This window comes from Mya arenaria, chromosome 6, assembly GCF_026914265.1.
Source record: "Mya arenaria isolate MELC-2E11 chromosome 6, ASM2691426v1".
Lineage (NCBI taxonomy): Eukaryota > Metazoa > Mollusca > Bivalvia > Myida > Myidae > Mya > Mya arenaria.
The window spans coordinates 39337014-39363295 of NC_069127.1; the positions used below are offsets into that span (position 1 = coordinate 39337014).

At 35.2% G+C, this 26282-nt stretch overlaps 1 protein-coding gene across 2 annotated transcripts in view; it reads left to right on the forward strand.

Moving 5' to 3' along the window:
• Positions 1 to 26282, forward strand: part of LOC128239309 (uncharacterized) — a 169694-nt gene that overhangs the window by 93502 nt on the left and 49910 nt on the right. For both annotated transcript variants that reach the window (XM_052955904.1, XM_052955905.1), the window contains 4 exons: positions 687 to 785; positions 2542 to 2640; positions 23788 to 23919; positions 25037 to 25140. In XM_052955904.1, coding sequence (XP_052811864.1) covers positions 687 to 785; positions 2542 to 2640; positions 23788 to 23919; positions 25037 to 25140 — 434 coding nt within the window. The remainder of the gene's footprint in view (positions 1 to 686; positions 786 to 2541; positions 2641 to 23787; positions 23920 to 25036; positions 25141 to 26282) is intronic.

Genomic DNA, 26282 nt, shown 5'->3' on the forward strand with positions numbered 1-26282 from the left:
TAATTCAAAGTCATATGATTGCTTGCTATTGTTCAAAAGCAGTGTTTATGCCAGCTATTGCTTTAAAACCATGTTAATGCTTGTAATGGCCCGAAATCATGTTAATGCTAGCAAGTTTTTCAAAGCCATGTTTATGCTAGCTATTGCATAAAAACCTTACTTATGCTAGTTGATATCAGCTAATTATGGCTCCAAAATCATGTTTATGTTTGCTTTAGCTTCAAAGCCATGTAATTGCTAGCTTTTGTTCCTAAGTCGTGTTTATGCTGGCTTTTGCTTCTAAACCATGTTAATGCTAGTAATGGCTCCAAAGTCATGCTTATGCTAGCTATTGATCCAAACCCATGTTCATGCTAGCTGTTGCTCCAAACCCATGTTCATGCCAGCTATTGCTCAAAAGCCATGTTTATGCTAACTATTGCTCCAAAATTATGTTCATGCTAACTATTGCTCCAAGCCATGTTTATGCTAGCTATTTCTCCAAGGCCATGTTAATGCTAACTATTGCTTCAAAGCCATGTGTATGCTAGCTATTGCTCCAAAGCCATGTTTATGTTAGCTATTGCTTCAAAGAACTTTTATGCTAGCTATTGCTCCAAAGAACTGTTTATGCTAGCCATGCTTAGCTTCGCAAGTCATGTTGCTTGTTTTAATTGCTCATTTACAATGTTTATTTCTTGTTCCAGTCTCCCGAGCGGGGGATGAAGGCGTCGGGGCGTGGAGGGGAGAAGTCCGCTTTCATCAGGAACGGCAACATTGGCAAGCCAGTGGAGAACACTAAACAAGTAAGACTTGTGACACAAAGTTGTGAATGTGTATTTTTCATGTGTTTCTGGAAGATGCAGCTAGGTAAATCTGACCTGAGGTAAGATATTCGTATCCGTACAGAAAACATGAAACTCTTTCCAGCATAGTATTAAGGCATTAAATGTCTTCCAGTTGATCTATTGTTGCACTGTACAATCTTTTGTAAAAATAAACTGTTAAATGTCAAACAGGGAAAGCAAAAAGGATTTAAGTGCTTCATAATATTGATTGCCACTTAGGCAACTATAAATTAATTGCTAGATTTTCATCCCAACCCACCTCCACTTTTACCGCCTCTCCTTAAATCTTACAGACTCAAAAAAAATAATGTTGAACTATGGTCTGTATTTGTTTATTGGTCCAGAAACGGCATTTATTCATTCCTGCGGGGTCGATGTGTTATGGTCGTGTTCGTGGTTCGTCTAAAACTCATGTATACAGTCCCTTATGCAATAAGAAAGAGCACGAACACATATTCAATGTTGAAACAGTCATCTAAGAAAAATGAAAAAAGAAAAAGTTACCCCCACCCCCATTTAAAAAAAAAAATTGATGAAAATCTAGCAATTAATTTTATATTGGCCTTGGAATCTTTCTGCTTTCGATGCTTTTGACCCAAATGTTAAGTTTTTAGTACTTACAGGTCTTCAATGACACTTCTAATTGATATAATAATTTCCTATGGATAACTGGCATATTTACATTACTTATACTCTGCCAAAATAGATGTTTTTCCAAGAAATTGTCTGGTAGCAATTTTTTCTCCTGCTTTTCTTTCTTCGAAAGAGGTGGTAAGCATTTTGAACTAGTTCTGCAATTTTCTTATAGTGCTTAAAATGAAGTGATATTAATTGTTGGATGGATATTTAATTAGAGTTGTTAAATTGTGTTTTATCCAAGGTAATGTATATTGAAATTTAGGACTAGTCATATTGTGATTATGGTTATGAGTGTTCTAGATTATGTTTTGTCTTCTGGCCCTGCCGAAATAAAGGTATGTCAGATTTGAAAAATACTGGCATTCTATTGGGCAAAACGTAATTTTGACCACTAGACCTGATATTAAAATACAGTCGAAACCTGTTGGCTTGATATCCCAGGGATCAACTTAATACTTCAAGCCTCTCGAATATTAAGTCAAGGGGGAGTGCTTACAAAGATTAAAAGAATATTGCTCCTTTACATACAGTTCAACGAGCCAAGCGATATCGAGCAATTGGGTTTTGATTGTAATTTTAAATTCCAGAAGAAGAAGTAAATTCCAACTGCTAATGTTCGATGCATTATTACCATGAGATAGCTCATGCTAACCCATTCTATTGCCATATTCTATAATCTTCAACCATACCTGATATTATATAATTGACAACGAACTTAATTTACTGTTTTACAAACAAGCTGGACCTGATTGACACCCATGTTGATCCTGAGCCGCTCATCTGCCACACACTGTAATTGACATCCATGTTGTTCCTGAGCTGTTCATCTCCCTCAAGCTATAAGGTCTCATTTACAACCGTGTATTTTAGGTGACAGCCGATGCCAATCCAGCCCAAATTGACCTCCATGTAGTTCCTGAGCTGTTCATCTCCCTCAAGCTATAAGGTCTCATTTACAACCGTGTATTTTAGGTGACAGCCGATGCCAATCCAGCCCAAACTGACCTCCATGTAGTTCCTGAGCCGGTCATCTGCCTCAAGCTATAAGGTCTCATTTACAACCCGTGTATTTCAGGTGACAGCCGATGCCCCGCCAGCCCAGAGTGACCTCCATGTTGATCCCGAGCCCGTCATCTGCCTCAAACCCGTATCCATGCTCTCCAAAATTAGAGAGGTGTGTACATTTTATGAAATTTTATTAGTAGTGTCATCATTAATTAGGGGTGGGGGAGGGGATAATGAGGGTTAAGCCGTTCATCCTTTGCGTATTGAATAAACAGTTTGTTTTCTGCCTTTAATGATATGTAACAGTTTTCAGAATCTGCATACCCAGTAATGCCAAATTATTATACCCCTAGGCTCAAGAGGGTATATTTGAGTCACCATAGTGTTGGTCTGTCAGGCAGTTGGTCTGTCAGGCAGTTGGTCTGTCAGGCAGTTGGTCTGTCGGGCAGTTGGTCTGTCAGGCAGTTGGTCTGTCGGGCAGTTGATCTGTCAGGCAGTTGGTTTGTCGGGCAGTTGGTCTGTCAGGCTGTTCGTCTGTCGGGCAGTTGATCTGTCAGGCAGTTGATCTGTCAGGCAGTTGGTCTGTCGGGCAGTTGGTCTGTTGGGCAGTTTGTTTGTTAGGCAGTTGGTCTGTCGGGCAGTTGATCTGTCAGGCAGTTGATCTGTTGAGCAGTTGGTCTGTGGGGCAGTTGGTTTGTTGGGCAGTCAGTCTGTTGGCAAAAGTCTGTGGCACAGACTTTGAGGTGCAACTCAATTCAATACTTCAGTTCACATTACCACCATTATGGGTACTAGTGCTTGGCATATTTTCAGTGCATTCGGAACTCCTCGGCCATGTTTTTCAAAAACAACCACGGATGTATTTGGACGGTTTACATACTCAAAAAGTGGTACGTTTAAGTCCGCTGCAAGTAGATCGCGTAGTAATTTTATTTAGCAGTTAAACCTTGTGACATTACTCTTGGGATTCTTAATTATGTTTGATATAATACAATTCAATGGCAATCAATTTAAACTTAGATCAATAAATACAACTCTTAAACACTACATTTAAGTAATGATATTATTCAAAATTTTATGAACTACTTCAACTGATGTACCTGCATACATCCGAGGTTGTTTTCGATAAAATGGCTGAGGGGCTCCAAATGATTTTCAGTGATCCTTGGTCTTCCTGTCTTAAGAGTTATATGCCCTTGAATGTGATTTCAATTCTTTTGGATGTGTTTTCATCTGTGCTGCAAACTTTTACCTTATTTTAAGAGGTATTTCTCTCATACTCATACCACCATTGATGGTTAGTAATTCCTGGCATTGATCAATCACATTTTTGTCTAGGGTTATCTTCCCTTGAATATGATTTCATCACTTTGGGCTATATTGGTTTTTGTGGAGCGAACTTAGTTTTTGAGATAATATCACTCTTATATTAAGTACACATAACCAGGTTATACTAAACTAAAACATGGCAAACAACTTTTACTAGACCCAATCAAGTTTTACCAGACTTAACAGCTGGGTCAGTTTTGTGAACTCTGATGTATAATGTGAATATGTCAGACGAGGTTGATGAATTCTGGTGCATTATGTGTTTTGCATCATACAATTTGGCTAATTTTGGTGCATGATCTGAAGCGGATCAGACAAGCTTAGCCAATTCTGGTGTATTATGTGTTGCAGCAAGTTCTGTCACTCGGGATGAACCATTTTTTTTAGGTATACCCTTTGTTTAACGCAGAAAGATGAACAAGCCTTGGTTTCTATGTACGGCACTCTTGTCTTCCAACTAGATCTGTTACTAGTTATTCAATATTTTGCCTCTTGTTTTTTCTCTGTTTTTGTGTTATATCACTTTAACAAAGGAACCACCCACCTGCACAGACAATATTATTGTCTGTGGGGTCGGTAGGCAAAGAATTATATATAACTTCAGTAGTCATTTCTACTCATTAGTATTTGGATACAGAATAATTACATACAATTTGTATCTATTTTGTCAATGATACTGGCTCTTTAAAGCACACAATTATCGTAACCCTGGTATCAGTAGTATCAGATTCACAGACAGGCTCCATCATTATCACTCTATTTTGTCAATTACAATTATCATTAGCAAGGTTGGTTTTTACCTGAAACAACCTAAATTTACTGAATAATTGATGGGAACTGCAAGATACAGTTCAAGGTGGGGTTTCATTTCCAAGGGAAGTTGTTTTTTTCATGTTAAAGGCTGGTGTTGAATTTTAAGGGAAAGTATTTTTTTCTCATTCAAGTCTTGTTTCATTTTAAAGGGAAGTAATTTTACATGTGTCCACGCCAGATTTTTTTCAAAGGGAAGTAATTTCACAGGACTGTCTTTGTAAAGTTAAGAGTTGTCTCTCTTTATATTTATGACAATTAAACAGGCTTGAGTCTACAAACCAGTACACGTTCTTAATTTTGCATTGAGAAAGAGCGTTGCTGGTATTTAACCCACCAGTCATTCATATAGATCTGCCTGTTCCTATATTTCTTCTTAATGGTATGCCTGTCAATTACATCCTCAGTGTGACTTAAAAATTAATTTGGTTTTTGAAAGGTGAAATTTACCCCTGATTATCTGATTGTTGAAATTATGCTAAAAATAAAATAAGTTTAGAAGCACAAATGCTGTGCAGTTGCGACAGAATACGTCATAAGGTATAGTGCAAACATTGAAGTAGGCAACATCCTTTTTAGAACACCCTGCCGGTATTTGTCTGCAGAATATATACAGTTACTTAATCACGTTCCAGAAGTTCTGTGCTATCTTCTCGACATGCGCATATCAGCAGTGGAAGAAGCCCAGGGTCCATGATTACAAACGGTCTCAGGTCCGGGTTCAGACTCAAGTGACAAAACTTCAAATCTTAAAATTCATTGTTACTTTCCTCCTAGTTGAAAATTGATAAAGAAATTTGTTGAATTGTGTTACCAATTAAAATTGTACAATTGTTTACATTTATTTTCGTTCACCAACTGAACATAGATGATTCCTTGTAATTTAATAAAGTGCTTTTCTTAGTCTGAGTTTAGACTTTGACTTGAGATTGTTTTGTAGTCATGGGCTTAGTACACTGAAACTTCTATAGACTAGACGTATTCACCCTAATTATCCCCCGCCTTGAAAAGGCGAGGGGATATAGTAATGGTAGGCGCGATTCGACCATTTTTGAAAGAGTTATAGCCCTTCGTTTATTTTACATTTAAAATTGGTTTCTTCGCAACTCCTCTTATGTTTTTCATGCGATTTCTACCAAAATTTCACAGATTGATGAGCATAAAGTGAAGCAGCGCATATTGTCGGGCTTTCCTGATTTGACCATTTTTGAAAGAGTTATTGCCCTTTGCTTATTTTACATTTAATTGTGGTACATCTTATTTGGTAGTAAAAGTGCATCTTTAAAAAGACATGTACCTGTACAATTGATAGAACATTTACGGTACTGAGGTAAGAAGCAGTGACATGAATCATAGTGTATGTATGTGTTTTAATATCAATTATAAAGATACTATTAAATTGCTATATGGTTTTCAATTATCCGAGATTTTGCAGATAGCATCATACATAGAAGTCATTGTTATAATTCCATTAAATGAGTAGTATATCATTTTCATTTGAAACTCAACACTTTTGTAATGTGATAGTATCGTTCTTAAAGGAACACTTAAGCTGATTTTTTCAGGTTACATGAACCATCATTAATATGCTCAATGCACAGAAAATACAATTACCCAGTTATGCTTGGGTGTTTTTTTTAACCTAAAATTTGCTTAATTGTAATTTGCTAACTTGCATATTGTGCCACTTATAGTGTGAAATATTTTCTGCTGCAGTCACAAAATAAAATATGCGGTTGAGATTTTTCATAAAAAAATGCTTAAAAATGCAGTGTTTTATACCGCTTTAATGCACAATTAATTCATTTTTTTTTGAGAATGGTACTTAATTATAATCTTATGTATGATCTGTACATTTTGGAGACTTTTTTATCAGCACTTGGTGAAAAAAATATTCATCAATTTTGACATCCCGTTTCATTGCGTAAAAAAAACAACATTAAAATTCCCAGAGAGCATAAACATAAACATTTTCAAAATAATTTTGTTTATTACTGTATTATAATGATATAGGAGATTTTTACTTTTTCAAGTTTTTATTATAAAAAATAAATAAATGATCTTTATGGTTCAGTTGATGTGCATATTGTATAAAATCATTGCAATTTTGAAGATTCAAAATGCTGGCACTTGGAAAACAGTTTCTGTAAGCTTAACAATAAATAGCTATAATAATAATGAATATTTTAAACGTTACACAAATTCAACTCTAACAGCTGTATGAAAATTCAGAAATCAATTAAAACAATTGCAAGTTCCGTATTTTAGTGGGCCTTTAAGTTTTAAAGTGTGTTTTTTAGCGCAATTTGACCTAGAGCTGTTTTAATGGAACAAGAAGAGGAAAATGTTATGATGGGGGTGTATATTATATAGCAGTTTTATAGGGAAGTATGGAATATTATATATTTCGCATTAAAGAAGGTAATCTTTTAATTTCTTCATGCAATTATGTAACGTATCACATCACAGGAATTTTGGCTTATGTTAATTTTTAGTTTAAATTGTTAATTTACTTACCTGTTTTCGATAAAAAATAAGTCTTGGTATTGTCATCGTTGTGCAGATCTTTACCCTTGGCCATAATTCAAATATCGGTCTATTTAAGATATTTCAATGAAACTTGGTGCACATGTTAATTGCCAGAGACAAAACACAAACATGCGTAACCTCTAGCTTTTAAGCACTTGCTGTGTTATGCCCCTTTTTGACTGAAAAACAACAGTGAATTATTGGTGTTGCAGTCATCGAAATTAGTCTTTTGGATGAACAAGCCCGAATTCATATACTTCTGCTTGGCATTTCATTTTAGAACAAACCCTGCTGTATAAAGCCCAGAATTTAAGCAAGCCCGGAAAGCATTTTACAAGTGCAGGGCTTGCGGGCTCATGCTAATTAATTTCGACCTCTGGTGTTGGCTATTCAGAGCCCTTGTTTAGACTGACTGTGCAACAGTACAGGTTTTCTCAAATTGAGGCCAAGTCTGCCTTTGGACTCAAAATAGGGTGATGTAACATAACTAATATATTGGTCATTTAAGTTGCAAGAGTCAACACTCGAATGATACCTCTGGCTTTAACGCTTTTAATGCCCGTTTTTGGACTAACAACAGCCAAGAGTTGGTGTTAGCTTCTCAGACCTCTTGTTAAGACTCGGTGTTTCTGGGAACATCTTTTCAAACAACATATTTGTTTTGCTAAATATGTATTTCTGAGTATTTATAATATCATTTTCAAAACTCAAAACGTTATTAACCAATTTAAAAGGCAACAATTTTTTATTAATATTTCTTTTACTAGTACATCTTTCAATTCAATTTGTGACTCGCACCATGATGTTTAATTGAAGTTCATGAGCTTACAACATTTTGTCATACGCTCTTTGATAACATTGTGACCCCTTTATCTTCTATATCTTAATTACTTACATCACTATCTCAAAGTGTTTTTCAAAGAAACCCATTGAAAACTGCAGATAATTACTGGTATGAACCCTATTAAACAATCAGCTAAAAATCCTGGTGTTAATTGAATGTGACGTTTATGCTTTCCATCCATGTCAGGCGTAACATACCGCCACACGTTGCTTACGCAGTCTTGTAGACATTTTCTTGGCATGGCTTCTGGCTACTGCATGCCAGAGTTTGTTTTCAAAGGTACTATTGGGATTAATATGTTTTTCATGCTTTATTGTTAAAGATTTATTGCTTCCGTAATTGCAAGGTTTAACTGGCCTTGAGCATTGAGTGCATTCATGAAAGGCACAAAAGTTCAATAAGGCATAGCCCAAAAAAAAAAATGTTTGTTTCCCTAATGTACCCAATTTTTTTCCACCCAACCATTATTATTTTATTTTATTTTTATTTTTTTCTCCTTCCTCCTTTTGGGTTCATCTGTCAGGAAGACTTTTTATTCAGAAAGATGGGTAAATTTATTGTTTTGATTTTATAGCATGCTCTGTTTAATGTTTATGATTAATTCAAACCACATGTAATTGGTTTTAAGTGTGATAATAATTTTAATCATTGTTTTATCATACATGCCATTTTGGTCTGAATTCGAAGGGATTTTGATATTACACCAGGGCATTTTTACGCAGCAAAATTTAGCGCTAAATTCTACATAATTGTATGATATAAGAATAAATACAGAAACACACTCTATTTATAATAATTTTTGGACATCATGGTCCTTCATGGAATGTCACACTCATAATAATTATTGAATTATGGATGCTGAGACTCCACTGTTAACCTTGAGCTAGTTTCTAAAAAAAATAATACAAAAATAAATTAAATTCCAGAGGATATGGATTCCCCAGCGGGGGACCAGGGGGGGGGGGGATATGGCATTTATGGTTAATGATTATGTTTTCAAATGCAATGACTTCTTGATACCTATGTCAGAATTTAGTCCCTGCTTTCCTTTAATTTATTTATTTTCACTGAAGGTTGGTTCAAAATTTTAAAATGCAGAAATAATTTATGGCTTTTGTCAAAGTTGTGGTGAATTGTGAATGTAACCAATGATGTAGTTTTCAGCAGCTGTGCTGTCATCCAAAAACTTCAACCTCAGCTGTAAATCAATAACCAACCATTCAACTCTTTCAAGATATTCTCATGAAACTTGATACACATGTTGCTAGTGATCATTTAAAATGCTCATGTTAAGCAAGGCCGTCGACACATTAATAATTATGACAGTAGGAAATCGTTAAAGACATAACTGACATTAAAACAATGGAGAATTACTGGTATGATTATTACTGATTCTAAATCATAGCCTCCCGAATTCTTAAACCTCACAAGAAAGGGTCAAAAACTAAACTTCATGAAAAAAAGGTGTTGCGAAATATAACGCTATTGGCAATATCTGTGTGATACAAGTAAACATCTACATAATGGTATTGATAGAATTACATCTACCATTGCATTTTAAAGGGACTGGACACCAGATGATACAATCGCAAGAATAAAAGAAAATTGTCAAAACCTTACATAATTTTATCATAGTTGCGTTCCACACATTAAATCTTACTTACTGATGTATCCATCGCTTACTACACGTGCATCTTCCGCAGATTTTGAGCATTTTTCCAATTTTAAATTTACTTGGGTTGTCTATCACATAAATCCCAGTAAGCTTAAAAATAGGGTTGGTATATTTATCTGGACTCAAACACAGGTATGATTTAAACTGGAAAACCATAATTGGCTATTTTTAAACTGGGAAACACAGATTAGACAGCAACATGATTGTTGCATTTATTAATTCAATCATGTTAAATGATGTATAATCGGCCTCCTACTAGCTCGCATTGACAAATCTAGGCTTGTTTTGCGGAAATATTGTATTTGCTGATTTTGGACCATCTGGTGTCTTGTCCCTTTAACATGCAACAAAAATTTTCTTGTACAAAATACCGGTAAGGCTGTTCTTTCTCTTCATAATTCAATTCTTAATTCTAGACTTGGCATAATATATCTCTCTCATTTGTCTCATAAAAATATTGAAAAGAAGGAGAGAAAAAATACACTAATAGGTAAAGTCAGCTTTCAAAAGCCTCTTGGAGATAAGTGTTGAAAGAGATGTCAGGAATTTGGACAAAATCCTCTTTAATACTCTGCAAAACAGTGAAGCATCCAATTTAAGCTGGAATTTCAACAATTTCCAACTTTGCTAGTTCAGTAATCTTCTGCGCAGATGTTTACCCTTTTTATGAAATTTCATATTGTTTTCATCCAAATAGGCACTTTTGCGATGTCATGCTTTAGACTTTCCAGTACTTAACATCTTAGTCCAATTTGTCAGTAAAAATTGGTGGTGTGTAACCTTAAGAGTTTAATTCTAATTTACAGGTTTATAGTCAACAACATTGGCAACTGATGGATTGCCAAACAGTGAAACTTTTTTTGTATGTTTTGAATCTGGATAAGCATTATTATGGGAATCTATTGAAGTGGCCAGGAAAGCACCATCTGGTCTTGCAAATAGGGTTATTAGAACTTCATACTGTGTTTTGATCCAGGATGTTTTATTCAACTGGAGTGGACTTTTGCAGGTACAAATTTCACGAGGCTCTGGCAGTGTGAAATCAAAATCTGCACTAATTCACTTAAGACACGGATTAAAATGCTGTACTAATAACAAGCTTACAATATACATTATTTGTTGAAATCAATTTGAGGGGTGAAAGCGTTCTATCTGCTTCTTTATTTAATGTCACTTTTTTCTTAAAGCCTTAGTTAAGCCATAAAACATCCATTTTCGAACATAAATATGCAATCTGATCTTTGTCAGCAATCTTGTATCACTGGTTTTCAAACATTTATGCTAAAATTGGCCTATTTCATGACAAAAAATAAAAAAGTTGTAAAAATGGTCAGTCTGTGAGAATGCATCTTTAAAAGACTCAAGATCACATGATATAATGCATTTCTATAATAAAAGTGATTGATATAACATCAGCAGAGTGAAAACTATGGCGGAGTTGCACTAGATAGAATACCAGCAAATGTCTTCTCAGACTTTCATGGTTTGTATAAAAAAGTGTATATGTAAAAGATATAATCAATAAACAACACATTCTCAGCAAAAATAAAATGTACAGGTGAAAGCATTTCATGTCAGCATTACTTGTAATGTATTGCTCTGATGTCCAGTATCGTTACCTATTCAGGTGTTGAGTTGGTGTGTAAGTGGCTTGGTAAGCTCAGTCGGTAGAGCACTCGCTCTGTTAGCAAGGGGTCCCAGGTTCGAGCTTAGCTCTGGCTGCACATTTTTCTCACCCTGTGACACTGATATCAATTCCAGTTTTCACAATCCCTTAAAATAAAACCTACATTTACAGCCAATGAAATTTTAAAAAAGCAATTATTAAGAAATTAGGCTGAATCATTAAGAATTTAAACTTTCCCAGGATTTTAAAGGTCCGCCCACTGCCACTCATCAGTTACACAATCCCTGTGTCAATTTTTGCATTGACAGTGTGTCAGCCAATGAGGGTGTATTCAGTTAGATGACATGAATTAAAATCTTAATGATTAAGAAAGGGTTCTTCCTTCCGCTCACTCCGCCCATTCTCATCATTAAGATTTTAATTCATGCCACATACCTATTACCTAGAAATGTGGTGTGAGGTTCTTGGTCTATTGCAATTCAAGTGCTTTGCATAGACCAGGGGCCATGACCCTGCAGACAGACTTAAGTGCAAGTCTAGACTACGACTCAAAAAAGGACTTTTATTAAATTACACAGAATCATCTTGTTTTACAAAAAATATGGTAATCATTGATCAATTTGAAATAGTTATAAAATTCAGCAAATTTCAACATCCAAATTCAATTACAGGGACAGTTGCAATGAAATGAGGATTTGCAAATTTGCTACTCATGTCTGAACGCAGACTTAAGACTGTTCATAATCACCTCTCCAAGGCCAGTATTTAATATTGATCTTATCCTTAGACATGCCTCAGTGATTCCATTTAGTCTATTGGTCAGCTAAATATAGTGACCAATCAAAACACTTAGTTTCTTATCTTAATTAATTTTAAGTTCAATCTAAGTTGCTTATTGAATACAGCCCCTGGGAACAGTCTTAAGTTTCAGTTCAGACTCGACACTCAACACTGCCATTGTTTCTTCCTTAGTTTAAACTTATTCTTTTTTACAATGATCGTGAAACAAGTTATTACAACATTATATTAATCACTCTCATTGGCATGATGTTAAACAAGAGTGTCTTGTGCTGTGCGGGAAACCATTGTACCCAGTGGAAAGGCAGTTGTCCAGCTTGGTGACCACAAATCAAAATCACAAGCGCTCAGGCCACAAATTTAACCGGGTGAGAAGCATGTGTACTAATTACTGCGCTAACCAGACAACCAAAAATAGCATAATCTTTCCTTCTTACAGAACATTGATGGTAAACTTGGCTGAATTATTTTACTAGTTAAAAATTTTACTTATATTAACAATTATGTTTTGCAAAAGGAAAGGAACAAAGTTGATTTATGGTCTTTTAATTAAGAAGTGATTTTCTGAGTCTGAGTTAGACTCAGACGTGAGACTTTTTGTAATCATTGGTTCAGAAGTCTTGTACTTGTTCTGACATTTTACATTACAAAACTAACTGGGCCTTCAATTTTTTCTTCCGACCTATCTAAGGCCCTATTAATAAAAATCAAAGGGAGGTAATTTGAAAAGTGACTGGATCATCTGCAATGATATGATGTAGCCTAAATGTTAGATGAATTCTTTTTACAGTTGAATAAGTTTATGTAGAAACTATGTCAAATGAATCCGCATTTTGCACAAAATTCATTCCTTGGAGCTGTTAAGTCAACAGAACATCGTTAATTTAAACCAAAATTTATTTCAGATTCTATTACACTAGATGTTAACTTACGATTCAGATGTATTAAAAAATATGAACTTTGTGTACAGAGATATATTTTCTTTGCAGTATTTGTGCTTTTAAGCCACAAATATTGTACTATTCAGAAACCATAAAAAGGATCATTTATTTTTAGGAGCATAAAATATTGTTACGTTTAGAATTTTGGCATTGAATGAAAACTCTTGATTACTCAACTGATAAAATAGATTTAGTTACAGAATTGCTGATTCAAATATCGTTAATTAGGAAGTAATTGCTGCTATAAAATGCATTTAAAGAATACACAAAATAGTTGTGTAAACATGATAAACATGATCTTTTCTTTATTATTTTGCAATTGGCAACCCTGGCAGCTGGTAGTACTCTGTTCATCATACGGGGATTAAGTATTTAGGATTATTGCGAAGATTGCTCAAGATATTGCAATTGATTCAGGTGAGAGAATTCATGTGTGTTTCTAGCTATCAAAGATATTAAGGCTGTAGGCCCCTTTTAAAGGTGCACAATATAGCTTGGTGCCAAAAATTATTTTTATTTTAATGCTTTTTCATGTTTAACTCATTTGATTTTAATGATCAAAATAAATTAGCATATGATTGAGGTACAGATTGCTAATATTTTTGTGTTGTTGTTTTTTCAACTGGGGAATTCGTGGCCACATTCATATTTTAATTAAATAAAAAAAAATAAAAAAATATAAAGGCAAGTATTTTTTCGGTAATAGCTGTTTAACCTCAGTTTGAGATGTTAGACAAATGACTTATATATAGATTGTAGACCAATCAAATATTGAGATAAATATTTTCATATCTTTTCTTTCAAAAAAGTTGTTTAGAAATTAACTTCACTTAATTGTTTGTTTATATAGGTTGTAACGACGTGGTGACCCATGTGAAAACTCCTTTAGTCATGTGATTCCTAACCCTGAATATGCACATGTTATGTTCATACTGTCTTCTCATACACTCTCCATGACATTGTTTATACATTGAACACAGTTTACCTTTGAATGATATTTCTTGTTTATTCTGTACCTATATCATTCAATTGCCACCCAACAGCTTGTAGCACTCTGTATATCATATGGAATTAATAATTTAGGATTGATAAGAACTATTGAAGAATTGTGCAAGAATGCACAATATTTTGCAATGGAAACACTGTGAAAGAATTCACATGTGCTTCCATGGCAGGCTACAGGCTGAATATAAAGAAGTTTTTCCCTAATTTGCCAACAGAACTGTCAAAAAATAGACAAAAAGGGTGGTAGCTCTGCAGTAATCCATCCTGTTATCAAGACATGTTACTGCTGTGTTATCGTTTAACAGATGTTTTGATTGCAAGTGCGTGGTCCGTTGAGCTTAGTACGTCCTATTTAACTTGACAGGTACGCTATCTGGACTGTAAGCTCAATATTTTGAAGAAGATGAAGAAGAAGGGTCATCACAGTGGTCGAAATTAACACAAGCCCCCAAGCCCTTCACTGGTTAAATGTCTTCAAGGCTTGCTCAAATTCTGATTTTTATATAGCAGGGCTTGTATAAAAATTTGACGCCAAGCAATAGTATAAGAATTCAAAAGTCTTGTTTCGATGACTGTCATCATTTAACGGCAAGCAAGTCATACTCATAAGTAGAATTTATTTATAAAAAAATCTAGAATCGCAAAATATTGTTTTCAGTCATTTTGAATAACCTTTTTTTTGTACAATTTACTTTGTGGCTTTCAAATGAATCAAGTCTTAACAGCTTTGTATGGCTCATAGGGATTAGAGTTAATAGATGGTACAAGTTTAAGAAAGTCCCGGCAACACAGTTTCTTTTCCAAACTATGAAAGAAAGATTGAAGAAGAAGCTGGAAACATACTTAGAATTTGAGAAAACTTTGTCTGGGCTAGGAATAGTATTCAAGAATGAAAAATATATGTTTGGCCTAAGATAAGTCTTCAAAAATGAGAACATTATTTCAGGCTAATAATAATAATAATAATAATAATATCTTTATTTTAAGAAGGTGACATATTAAGATCATGTACAAAACTACAGAATCTTATTTTCGATATGGCCCTCTGAAACAGAATGAAAATATGGCAAATAATCATAAGACAAACATGAAGACGATGCTAACAACGATGACGATGATGATGATGATTATAAGTATGCTGTTGATGCTGACGATAATGATGCATATGATGACATGATGATGATGTTGAATCAATATTAGACAGATACTCTCAGTTAAATATAATTATGAATAAAACATACTCTCATAAAGCTACGAGATGTCTTCAAGAATGAAAGCAATTTGTTTGGCCTTAAAATGGTTTTCAAGGATAAAAACAATGTGATTGGCCTAAATGAGTCCAAAAGAAGTCTTCAAGAATTAAAACAATCTGATTGACCATAAAGAAGTCTAAGAGAAGTTGTCAAGAATTAAAGCAATCTGATTGGCCTAAAAGAAGTCTAAGAGAAGTAAAACAAACTGATTGGCTTTACAGAAGTCCAAAAGAAGTCTCCAAGAATGAAAACAATTTGTTGGCTTTAGAAAAGTCTTCAATTATAAAAAAGTCTTCAATTATAAAATCAATCTTATTGGCCTAAGAGAAGTCTTAAGAGAAGTGTTCAAAAATTTAAAAAAAAATCTGATTGGCCAAAGAGAAGTATTCAAGAATGAAAAAAATCTGATTGACCTTAAAGAAGTCTAAGAGAAGTATTCAAAAATTAAAAAATCTAAGTCTAAGTCTTCAAGAATGAAAAACTATGAGTTTTGCCTTGCAGAAATCTTCAATCATGAAAAACAATATTTTTGGCCTTAGAAGTCTTTAAAGGGACTGTACACCAGATTGGCACCAAAAAAAGTTTTTTTCTGTAACAAATCTCAGGACAATTATTTAATAGAATGCGTTGCGCTTTGATATCTAATTGTAAAAAAAAGAACAAAAATGTAAAAAAAAAGTTGTGTCGGAGACAGGGTTCGAACCCGTGTCGCCAAAATTGCAATCCAGTGTTGTATCCACTGTGCTACAAAGGCTTACTACAAATTAGTGGTATATTTAAGCTATATACCTAACTTGGTAATATCACGTGATAACATCGACTAGCCAATCATGCATTAGCAATGAATTCTACTAGGTCGACATACCCAGTAATCTTTTTTAATGGAAAAATATGAAATAACTGCTAAACTTAAATAAATTGTAAACTATGTGGTACTTCAGTTATTAAGCTTCAATGCATTGTACGCATTAATACCAAGTTTATGTCAGTTTTTCGACAATTTTTTTTTTTCTTGCAAATTGATCATCTGGTGCACAGTTGCTTTAAGAATGGAAACAATCTGTTGGCGATAGAGGAGGCATCAAGAATGAAAAACTATCTATTTGGCCTAAGAAAATAATGAAAACAAGGGATCAGGATGTTGGCAGAAATGTTTCCTATGGAGTTTAATCCATCTCTCATGGATATTGGATGGGACTTTTAGTGGATACCTACTTAAAGTCTCATATGTTTACCTGCATCATGTGTGCCATGTGTTTCATTATTTTCTGACACTTCTCTCTCTTAGCTTGTGGCTCTGAAGTCATTGTTTTGTTTATGAAGAATTTCGGTCTGCAGGCTCCAGTTTGATAGTTTGATCTTTTATGCACTGGATATTTTGTAGCATTTAAAACAATGGAAGGTATGGGTGAACTTCATATTGTGAATTGTTTTCTGGTGATGAATGTTGGATTAATGTTGTGGTAGTTTAATTTGTACCATATTGAACGTGTTTTCTTTGTTTTTGTTCATTCATTATCAGTAAGCTAGAGAAATAATTAGCGTGCAATAAGTAGCGAGCAATAAAAAGCGTGCATTAATTAGCAAGCAATAAGTAGCGAGCAATAAATAACGTGCAATAAGTAGCGAGCAATAAATAACGTGCAATAAATAGCGTGCAATAAGTAGTATGCAGTTAGTACAATATGTAGCAGAGTATAAATTAAATCAATATTCACTTATAGCATGCCACTTATTGAACATGCAGACCTTGACAAAGGGACATACCAATTACTTCACCCACTTCCCTTGAGATTGAAATTATACAGTTTGTGGTCGTGTATCATTTCTATAACACGGAATTCTGGGTGAAAAATGTTCTCTTTGAGAAAACAATTTGGTTTTGTATTGGCATATCTAATTTGTATATCACTTACAGAGTTATGCAAAAATATTTGACCTTGTGCATATTACATAAACGGTTCAAGATATTGTCATATAACTTGGTACAGATGTTTCCAGGACTTGCTCAATTATGAATTAAGCAAGGGCCATTACTATTGCTAAATTCATGCCCATTGCCAGATGAATGCTTGGTATTATATCAGGCATCTGCATTCTCTTAATATTTGTTTTCTAGTTTTAACTTATTTATTTCACAAATGTTATAAAACAAGATATTACAACATAAACTGTATCTTCACAATCATTGGCATCATATGCTACATAATAGTTAGAACATATTGAGTAAAAACTTAATGATTAAGAAGGTTTTGTTGTATGCCATAGTGATTTTGTTTTGAATGTGTTTTCAACAGATGGCGAAACCAAATGATGTTGTTGTGTCAGTTGTAAAAATGCCATTTCTTACATTTATTTGTGGTACTTTTTGATGGCTGGTAGATATAGGCAATCTCATTGGCTGCAAATGTAGATTATAATGTAAGCCATTAATTTAACCAATGTACTTGAATATTAGATCCATTTAGATCTCAAGATGTTGAGTCTTGACTTAAGATTGGCTAGTATAGGTATTTAGCTCAAATTTCATTTCTATTTCATGTTATGGTAAGTTCATAAAGTTAAACATCAAAGAACGTAAACGAAATGGCGAGTAATTTGATAGATGTTAATCAGTGTTTACCGTGTAAGTTCATGAGACAATTAAACTGAGTTAATTAAACAACTAACCAGGTATTTTCACCAAGGAAAGTGATATTGAAGTGTTAATTTGATTCTAGTTGTCTGTTCTGTTAAACAAAACCAAAGATATTGGGGTTAGGGTTGGGTTGGGGGAAGGGGGTTAGTCCCCCTGACTTCAGTTGTTACGCCTACTTTTCTGACACTTAAAGGAACCAATTGTTTGGCATCATTATCGTCTTGCATAATGCAACACACTCGTAGATAATGCGCTGAATTTGATCTGCTGAACAAATTTGGCATACTAGTATTGTACACTAAGGTTTTATGAATGAAGTTTGCCCTGTATGCAGTACTTAGATGACATGAGTTAAAATCTTAATGATGAAGAAAGGGCAAAGTGAGCTAAGCGAAGGAGACCTCTTTATTAATTAAGATTTTAATTCAGGTCAGCTAATTGACTTAGAATACAATCTCATTGGCTGACACATTGTCAACGCAAAATCTGACGCAGGGAGTGTGTATTGGATGAGTGGCTGTGGGTGGACCTTTAAACACCCACAGAATTTGAAATTCTTAATTCTTGATTTATCCTAGTACTTAACGATTGCCTATCAGCAATTCCATTGGCTGTAAATGTAGGCTGTATTCTATTTCAGTTGTTTTTACTCTTTTCATTATCTCCATGGAAACAATCTGGAAAAAGACTCCCAGGGTTGTCATCTAAATTTTAAGCCTGATTATCTGTATATATCGTCTTATCACAATCCAATTAGATAAATATTTGTTATGTAATATTCCCTGAGGAATGCTTACAGTGATGTTGTGTAATAGATATTGTTTATTTTGGGGGTTTTGAACCTCTGATTTGGCATAAGTTGGATGCAGCTGACAAATTTTAATATTTATTGTTAAGTGTAAATAATTTATAAAATTCATTAAGTTTGGCCTCGAATTGCCTCTATAATAGCCAGCATGAATACGCAAATTTTAAATAAACCTCTTAAAAGAAACAATAGGTGACTAAATGGAGATTTGACAGTTGTTTGTGCCAGAGGCTTTCTAAATGATTAAATGTGAAACCTACCAGTGACCCCAGTGGTGGAGGCATGGGTGTAAAGACTAAGCAGTATTTACATTCATCCCCTTGACAATTGGATCACCAGACAGATTCTGATTTAATCAATTAAAAAGCTTTACATTTTATGTCTGCAGAAGTTCTATTTAAGCATTTAGTTAAAATTATATTGTGGGTTATTCAGAGGTTCACACATTTACTTATTCATGGGCTTACGGGGGTTATTCAGAGGTTGGCACGTTTACCTATTCATGGGCTTACTTGGGTTATTCAGAGGTTGGCACGTTTACCTATTCATGGGCTTACGTGGGTTATTCAGAGGTTGGCACATTTACCTATTCATGGGCTTACGTGGGTTATTCAGAGGTTGGCACGTTTACCTATTCATGGGCTTACTTGGGTTATTCAGAGGTTGGCACGTTTACCTATTCATGGGCTTACGTGGGTTATTCAGAGGTTGGCACGTTTACCTATTCATGGGCTTACGGGGGGTTATTCAGAGGTTGGCACGTTTACCTATTCATGGGCTTACGTGTTATTCAGAGGTTGACACATTTACCTATTCATGGGCTTATGTGGGTTATTCAGAGGTTAGCACGTTTACCTATTCATGGGCTTACGTGGGTTATTCAGAGGTTGGCACGTTTACCTATTCATGGGCTTACGTGGGTTATTCAGAGGTTGGCACGTTTACCTATTCATGGCTTATGGGGGGTTATTCAGAGGTTGGCACGTTTACCTATTCATGGGCTTACGGGGGGTTATTCAGAGGTTAGCACGTTTACCTATTCATGGGCTTACGTGGGTTATTCAGAGGTTGGCACGTTTACCTTTTCATGGGCTTACGTGGGTTATTCAGAGGTTGGCACGTTTACCTATTCATGGGCTTACGGGGGGTTATTCAGAGGTTGGCACATTTACCTATCATGGGCTTACGGGGGGTTATTCAGAGGTTGGCACGTTTACCTATTCATGGGCTTACGTGGGTTATTCAGAGGTTGGCACATTTACCTATTCATGGGCTTACGTGGGTTATTCAGAGGTTGGCACATTTACCTATTCATGGGCTTATGTGGGTTATTCAGAGGTTGGCACATTTACCTATTCATGGGCTTACGTGGGTTATTCAGGGGTTGGCACATTTACCTATTAATGGGCTCAAGTGGATTATTAAGGGGTTCCCACATTAAGCTATTAATGGGCTTAAGTGGGTAATAGAGGGTTTGGCACATTTCGTCATTAGTTGGTGTTGCAAAGTGGGTTATTGAGTGGTTGGCACAATTAGTCATTAATGGGCTTTACTAAGTGGGTTATTGAGTGGTTGGCACATAAAGTCATTTATGGGCTTTACTAAGTGGGTTATTCAGGGGTTGGCACAATTAGTCATTAATGGGCTTTACTAAGTGGGTTATTGAGTGGTTGGCACATAAAGTCATTTATGGGCTTTACTAAGTGGGTTATTCAGGGGTTGGCACATTTAGTCATTAATGGGCTTTACTAAGTGGGTTATTCAGGGGTTGGCACATTTAGTCATTTATGGGCTTTACAAAGTGGGTTATTCAGGGGTTGGCACATTTAGTCATTAATGGGCTTTACTAAGTGGGTTATTCAGGGGTTGGCACATTTGGTCATTAATGGGCTTTACTAAGTGGGTTATTCAGGGGTTGGTACATTTGGTCATAAATGGGCTTTGCTAAGTGGGCTATTCAGGGGGTGGCACATTTGGTCATTAATGGGCTTTACTAAGTGGGTTATTCAGGGGTTGGCACATTTAGTCATAAATGGGCTTTACTAAGTGGGTTATTCAGGGGTTGGCACATTTGGTCATTAATGGGCTTTATTAAGTGGGTTATTCAGGGGTTGGTACATTTGGTCATTAATGGGCTTTATTAAGTGGGTTATTCAGGGGTTGGCACATTTAGTCATTAATGGGCTTTACTAAGTGGGTTATTCAGGGGTTGGCACATTTAGTCATTAATGGGCTTTACTAAGTGGGTTATTCAGGGGTTGGCACATTTAGTCATTAATGGGCTTTACTAAGTGGGCTATTCAGGGGGTGGCACATTTAGTCATTAATGGGCTTTACTAAGTGGGTTATTCAGGGGTTGGCACATTTAGTCATTAATGGGCTTTGCTAAGTGGGTTATTCAGGGGTTGGCACATTTAGTCATAAATGGGCTTTACTAAGTGGGTTATTCAGGGGTTGGCACATTTGGTCATTAATGGGCTTTGCTAAGTGGGCTATTCAGGGGGTGGCACATTTAGTCATTAATGGGCTTTGCTAAGTGGGCTATTCAGGGGGTGGCACATTTAGTCATTAATGGGCTTTGCTAAGTGGGCTATTCAGGGGGTGGCACATTTAGTCATTAATGGGCTTTGCTAAGTGGGCTATTCAGGGGTTGGCACATTTAGTCATTAATGGGCTTTGCTAAGTGGGCTATTCAGGGGTGGCACATTTAGTCATTAATGGGCTTTACTAAGTAGGTTATTCAGGGGGTGGCACATTTAGTCATAAATGGGCTTTACTAAGTGGGCTATTCAGGGGTTGGCACAATTAGTCATTAATGGGCTTTACTAAGTGGGTTATTGAGTGGTTGGCACAATTAGTCATTAATGGGCTTTACTAAGTGGGTTATTCAGGGGTTGGCACATTTAGTCATTAATGGGCTTTACTAAGTGGGCTATTCAGGGGTTGGCACATTTAGTCATAAATGGTCCTTACTAAGTGGGTTATTCAGTGGTTGGCACCTGTGCTCACAGTATTGTAGAGGAATGTAGAGAATCATTTATGCCATCACATCAGCCAAGTTATTATTTATTTTTGCTTTTCTAAACATTTAAATTGGCATGCAGACTCCACCTGGCTAATGCAGATTTAAGGTTAAACGCAAAAATAATCAATATTCATAATGCAGTATAAAGTACAACTAGTGACATGGAAACCAAACATTTCTTAATGCTGGCCTTAAAGATGCTTGACTGATGTTTAGAAAGGCTGGTGGTTTTACATCAGCATCATACTGAGTATACAAGCTATGAGGGTGTTTCATTCTTGTATTGAAGGGCAGGACCATGTTTTAGCCATGTTTTATCAAGATTTACTTATTGTTATACTCTCATTAGAGTGACAGCTTGGCTTGTATACCGTCAGAGTGATATTGCAGGAATTCTAGGACCTTTTAAGTCAAATGTGTGTAATTTTTTTTGCAATATCCTTTTACTTTACCTTAAAAGTGTAGAAGGCATGGGCAACTTGGTGTTTCTGTTTTTAATTGATATCATTACAAAGACATAAAATTCTTATGAGTGAAATATGTGCATTCTATTAAAAGGTAAGTATTTTCATTTTTAGAACAATATATCTGAGAGGAATTTGATTATAATATTTTCAAGTTATATTGCTCTTCAATGATTTTCTGATAGTGATCTAGCACAAATAATATTCAATATGTTTTTCTTATATTCATGTTTCCATTATGTTGCCAATTGAGAAGGTTGCCTAAATTATATTCTATAGAATACCAGCCTCAAATACTTATCCTAAAGTAAATGGTTAAAACACTAAGACCTAAAAAAAAACATTTACTAGGGGTAATCCAACCAAACCTAATAAAAGCCACCAGCCCTAGTTATTTAAAACAACAACAACAGTCTTCCCACCATAAACACAATGTTTTTAACATACCCATTATTTTTTGACAAAATAAAGCTCCATAACAGCATCAATATATGGGTGACGTTTGCGCAATGAAATAGTATTATTTGCTAGAAAATGATCTTGACAAAGTAAATTTGAAAAAAAAATCCCTACCTACCCTACCTAGTAATTTTGAGAATGTTACCCTAAACAAAAAATATGTTTTTAAGGCCTTTTAGTCGCAACAAAGAAATGTAATATGAACAGTATTTCAGGGAAAACAATTATTTCTTTACTTTGTGTCAGCATTTCTCAGATATTGAAAAAAGCATATCAGATAAAACGCTAGAAACATGAGATTGCATCATAAAAGGCATCATAAGATATTGATAAGCTCACAGATATATGGTCACAATACTGAATAAAATAATAACATGTTCAAAGCTCGACTATTCCAAGAATAAGGAGAGCCAATACTACTAGCCCTGGCGTCTTGTTTGAGGGTAAGTTAGCATTTTCACTTGTAACTCCAATACCCTTCATTCAATTCCTTCAAACTCCAGCATTTGTTCAGGACCATCACACAATTAGGTTACATAACTCCACACTTACTTAAATACAAAATATGGCTCTTGATTGACTTTGTTGTGTTTTTATTTCAATTTTGTTTTACTTTGGATTGTTTTTAACAGGCTAATATTACATCATTTATGCATTCATTTCTAAGATGAAGCTGCGTATAGTCGAGCGTGCATCCTACAACAGCTCTTGGTTTCATATTAATTTTCAGGTGAAGAAATAAAATAATATGTCAGCATTTGACGGGGGGTGGGGGGGGTTACATTTAAAGTATTGTTTTTATTAAGGTTACTACGTTTTTTTTAAGGAAAACTGTATTAAATTTTAATTGTTCATGAAAACTGTATAAAATAAGATTTTGGAGGAATTATAATAGAAATTACGAGGTGAATTCTCAAGTTTTTTTGTGTTTTGGTATGACAAATACTAAAAAACTACCTTACCAGTTATTTATTCAGTTACCTTCACTAGAACGACATACTGATTCATGATTGGTTTGAGAAGAGACATAATGTGCCGACTGAATATGGATATAGCAGTTTTAATAACACACGTGACAAGTAATAAAGGCTAATGTTTAACTTCGTTGCAGAACCATCTCGCCCGACGGAGGGACTTTACGCGGCAGACTAAAATGCCGCAGTTGTCAGAACTGACTGAGAAAGAGACTGCAGCAGACAACAACAACCATCCTTCAAAGAAAACAGTGCTCGTGGAGATAGCTGTAAGTGATGTTGTTGTTGTTTTTTACACAATTTGTTGTTGTCTCATGGCTATGGTTGCTGTTTTGATAGGCCTTAACTTTATGCCTTTAACCAGTGTCATTGTGAAATATTTGGCTATTTAGCCTATATCATTTCCATTGAATTGATTATGCCGATTAATTAATTCGTTATTTATATCTTGGATTTTTTTTTTATTTTAGAAAAGTTGAATCGCAATTCTTCCCTGCAAGGAAATTAAGAAAATAAATATCCTTAACGAAAAAAATCTCTTTTCTCAAAGATGAATTTTAACTTGTTAAACTGACTATGTATATCTTGATATAATTTATTTGCATTGTTTTGGAAAGAAAGGGTGGGACACACTGCAAAATTAATAGTATATAAAACATACTTTAATTTTCTTAGAAATAGGTGATATAAAATGCTTATAATGTTAAAGGTTACTATGGCGACAGTCGGTCTTGTTCAATATATATAACTGCAATTACAATTATTGTTGAGGTGTGAGAATACTTCTCAGCCTTTCAGCAAGTTGAGGCCACATCTGTCTGACTTGGACATCATTCGTAGCGTTCCTGACCAGTTACAATGGATTTGCAAAGATCAATGAATTTACCATTTTAGGATGACCTGTTCAGGCTGTCAATGTTTGACACTGACTCTGACATCCCACCGAGCAGTTATCCAGGATGACGTGTTAAGGCCTCCGATGCCCAACTCAGATTCAGACATCATGGCCAGTATTCCCAACAAGTTGCCATGTTTTTGCAATAATCCATGAATCAACCATTTTAGGATGACGTGTTAAGGCCTCCGATGCCCAACTCTGACTCTGACATCATGGCCAGTATTCCCAACAAGTTGCCATGTTTTTGCAATAATCCATGAATGAACCATTTCAGGATGACGTGTTAAGGCCTCCGATGCCCAACTCTGACTCTGACATCATGGCCAGTATTCCCAACAAGTTGCCATGTTTTTGCAATAATCCATGAATGAACCATTTCAGGATGACGTGTTAAGGCCTCCGATGCCCAACTCTGACTCTGACATCATGGCCAGTATTCCCAACAAGTTGCCATGTTTTTGCAATAATCCATGAATCAACCATTTTAGGATGACGTTTTAAGGCCTCCGATGCCCAACTCTGACTCTGAAATCATGCCCAGTATTCCCGATGAGTTCCTGCAGAAGCTTGGCCTTATCCCTGATGGAAAGAGGTATGTTTGATTGTCGCAAACTAAGGGTTAGCACAACCCTGTTATAACTTGGAATGAAAATTCATTGATGCCAAGCTTCTCTAACTCACTCTGATAATGAGATAAAGGGAGTTACAAAAGTGTTGCATCTAACTTTTTAATAGTGATACAGACACATATTCCAATCACAGTAGTAACAGGTTATATTAGTTATTAACTGAAATGCAACTTTGTTCAAAGAAGGCCGATTGTTCAGAAATTTGTGAAAGTTAACAACATTGTTAACGTCATTGTTGTTAATTTTCAAATCTTTATTACTCTGGAAGTTTCACGGATACACTTAATGGTATGCAGTACTTCTAACAAGATTTCAGACAACTGCTTTAACTGTACTTGTTTTAACTCTGAGCATAATCTCTTAAACTTTTTCACATTTAAAAGTTAACAACAATGTCGTTAATCACATTATTAACTTTAACAAAGCTCTGAACAATCTGCCTGAATAACAGCAATAAATTTGGAAATCGTATTTATCACAAACCCTTTTGCTTACGGGTTGCTACTGTGAAATGGTTTTAATTTCATGAGGTCACAAATGTGACCAATCACACAAAGTTTAAAATTTGCGAAGCAGTTGTACAGTCAAAGCTCGTTGGCTCGATATCGCAAGGACTGCCTAAAATACTTTGAGACTTGAAAGTATCAGGCCAAGCAGAAATACTTAAATTGAGTTAAAAAAAATTGGTCCTTTACATCAAGTTTGAGTCTGACTAGGAAATCGAACCAATCAATATGAAACCAACCTGTTTCAACATTCGAAGCTCCTCGGCCATTTTTTTCAAAAACAACCTCGGATGTATTTGGACGGTTTACATACTCAAAAAGAGGTACGTTTAAGTCCGCTGCAAGTAGATCGCGTAGTAATTTTATTTAGCAGTTAAACTTTATGTCGTTACTCTTGAACATCTTAATCATGTTTGCAATAATACACTTCACTGGTAATCAATTTAAACTTAGATCAATTAATACAACTCTAAAACACTAAATTTAATTAACGATGTAATTTAAAAAAATACAAACTACTTCAACTGATGTACCGGCATACATCCGAGGATGTTTTTGAAGAAAATGGCCGAGGAGTTCCGAATGCCTGTTTCAACTGT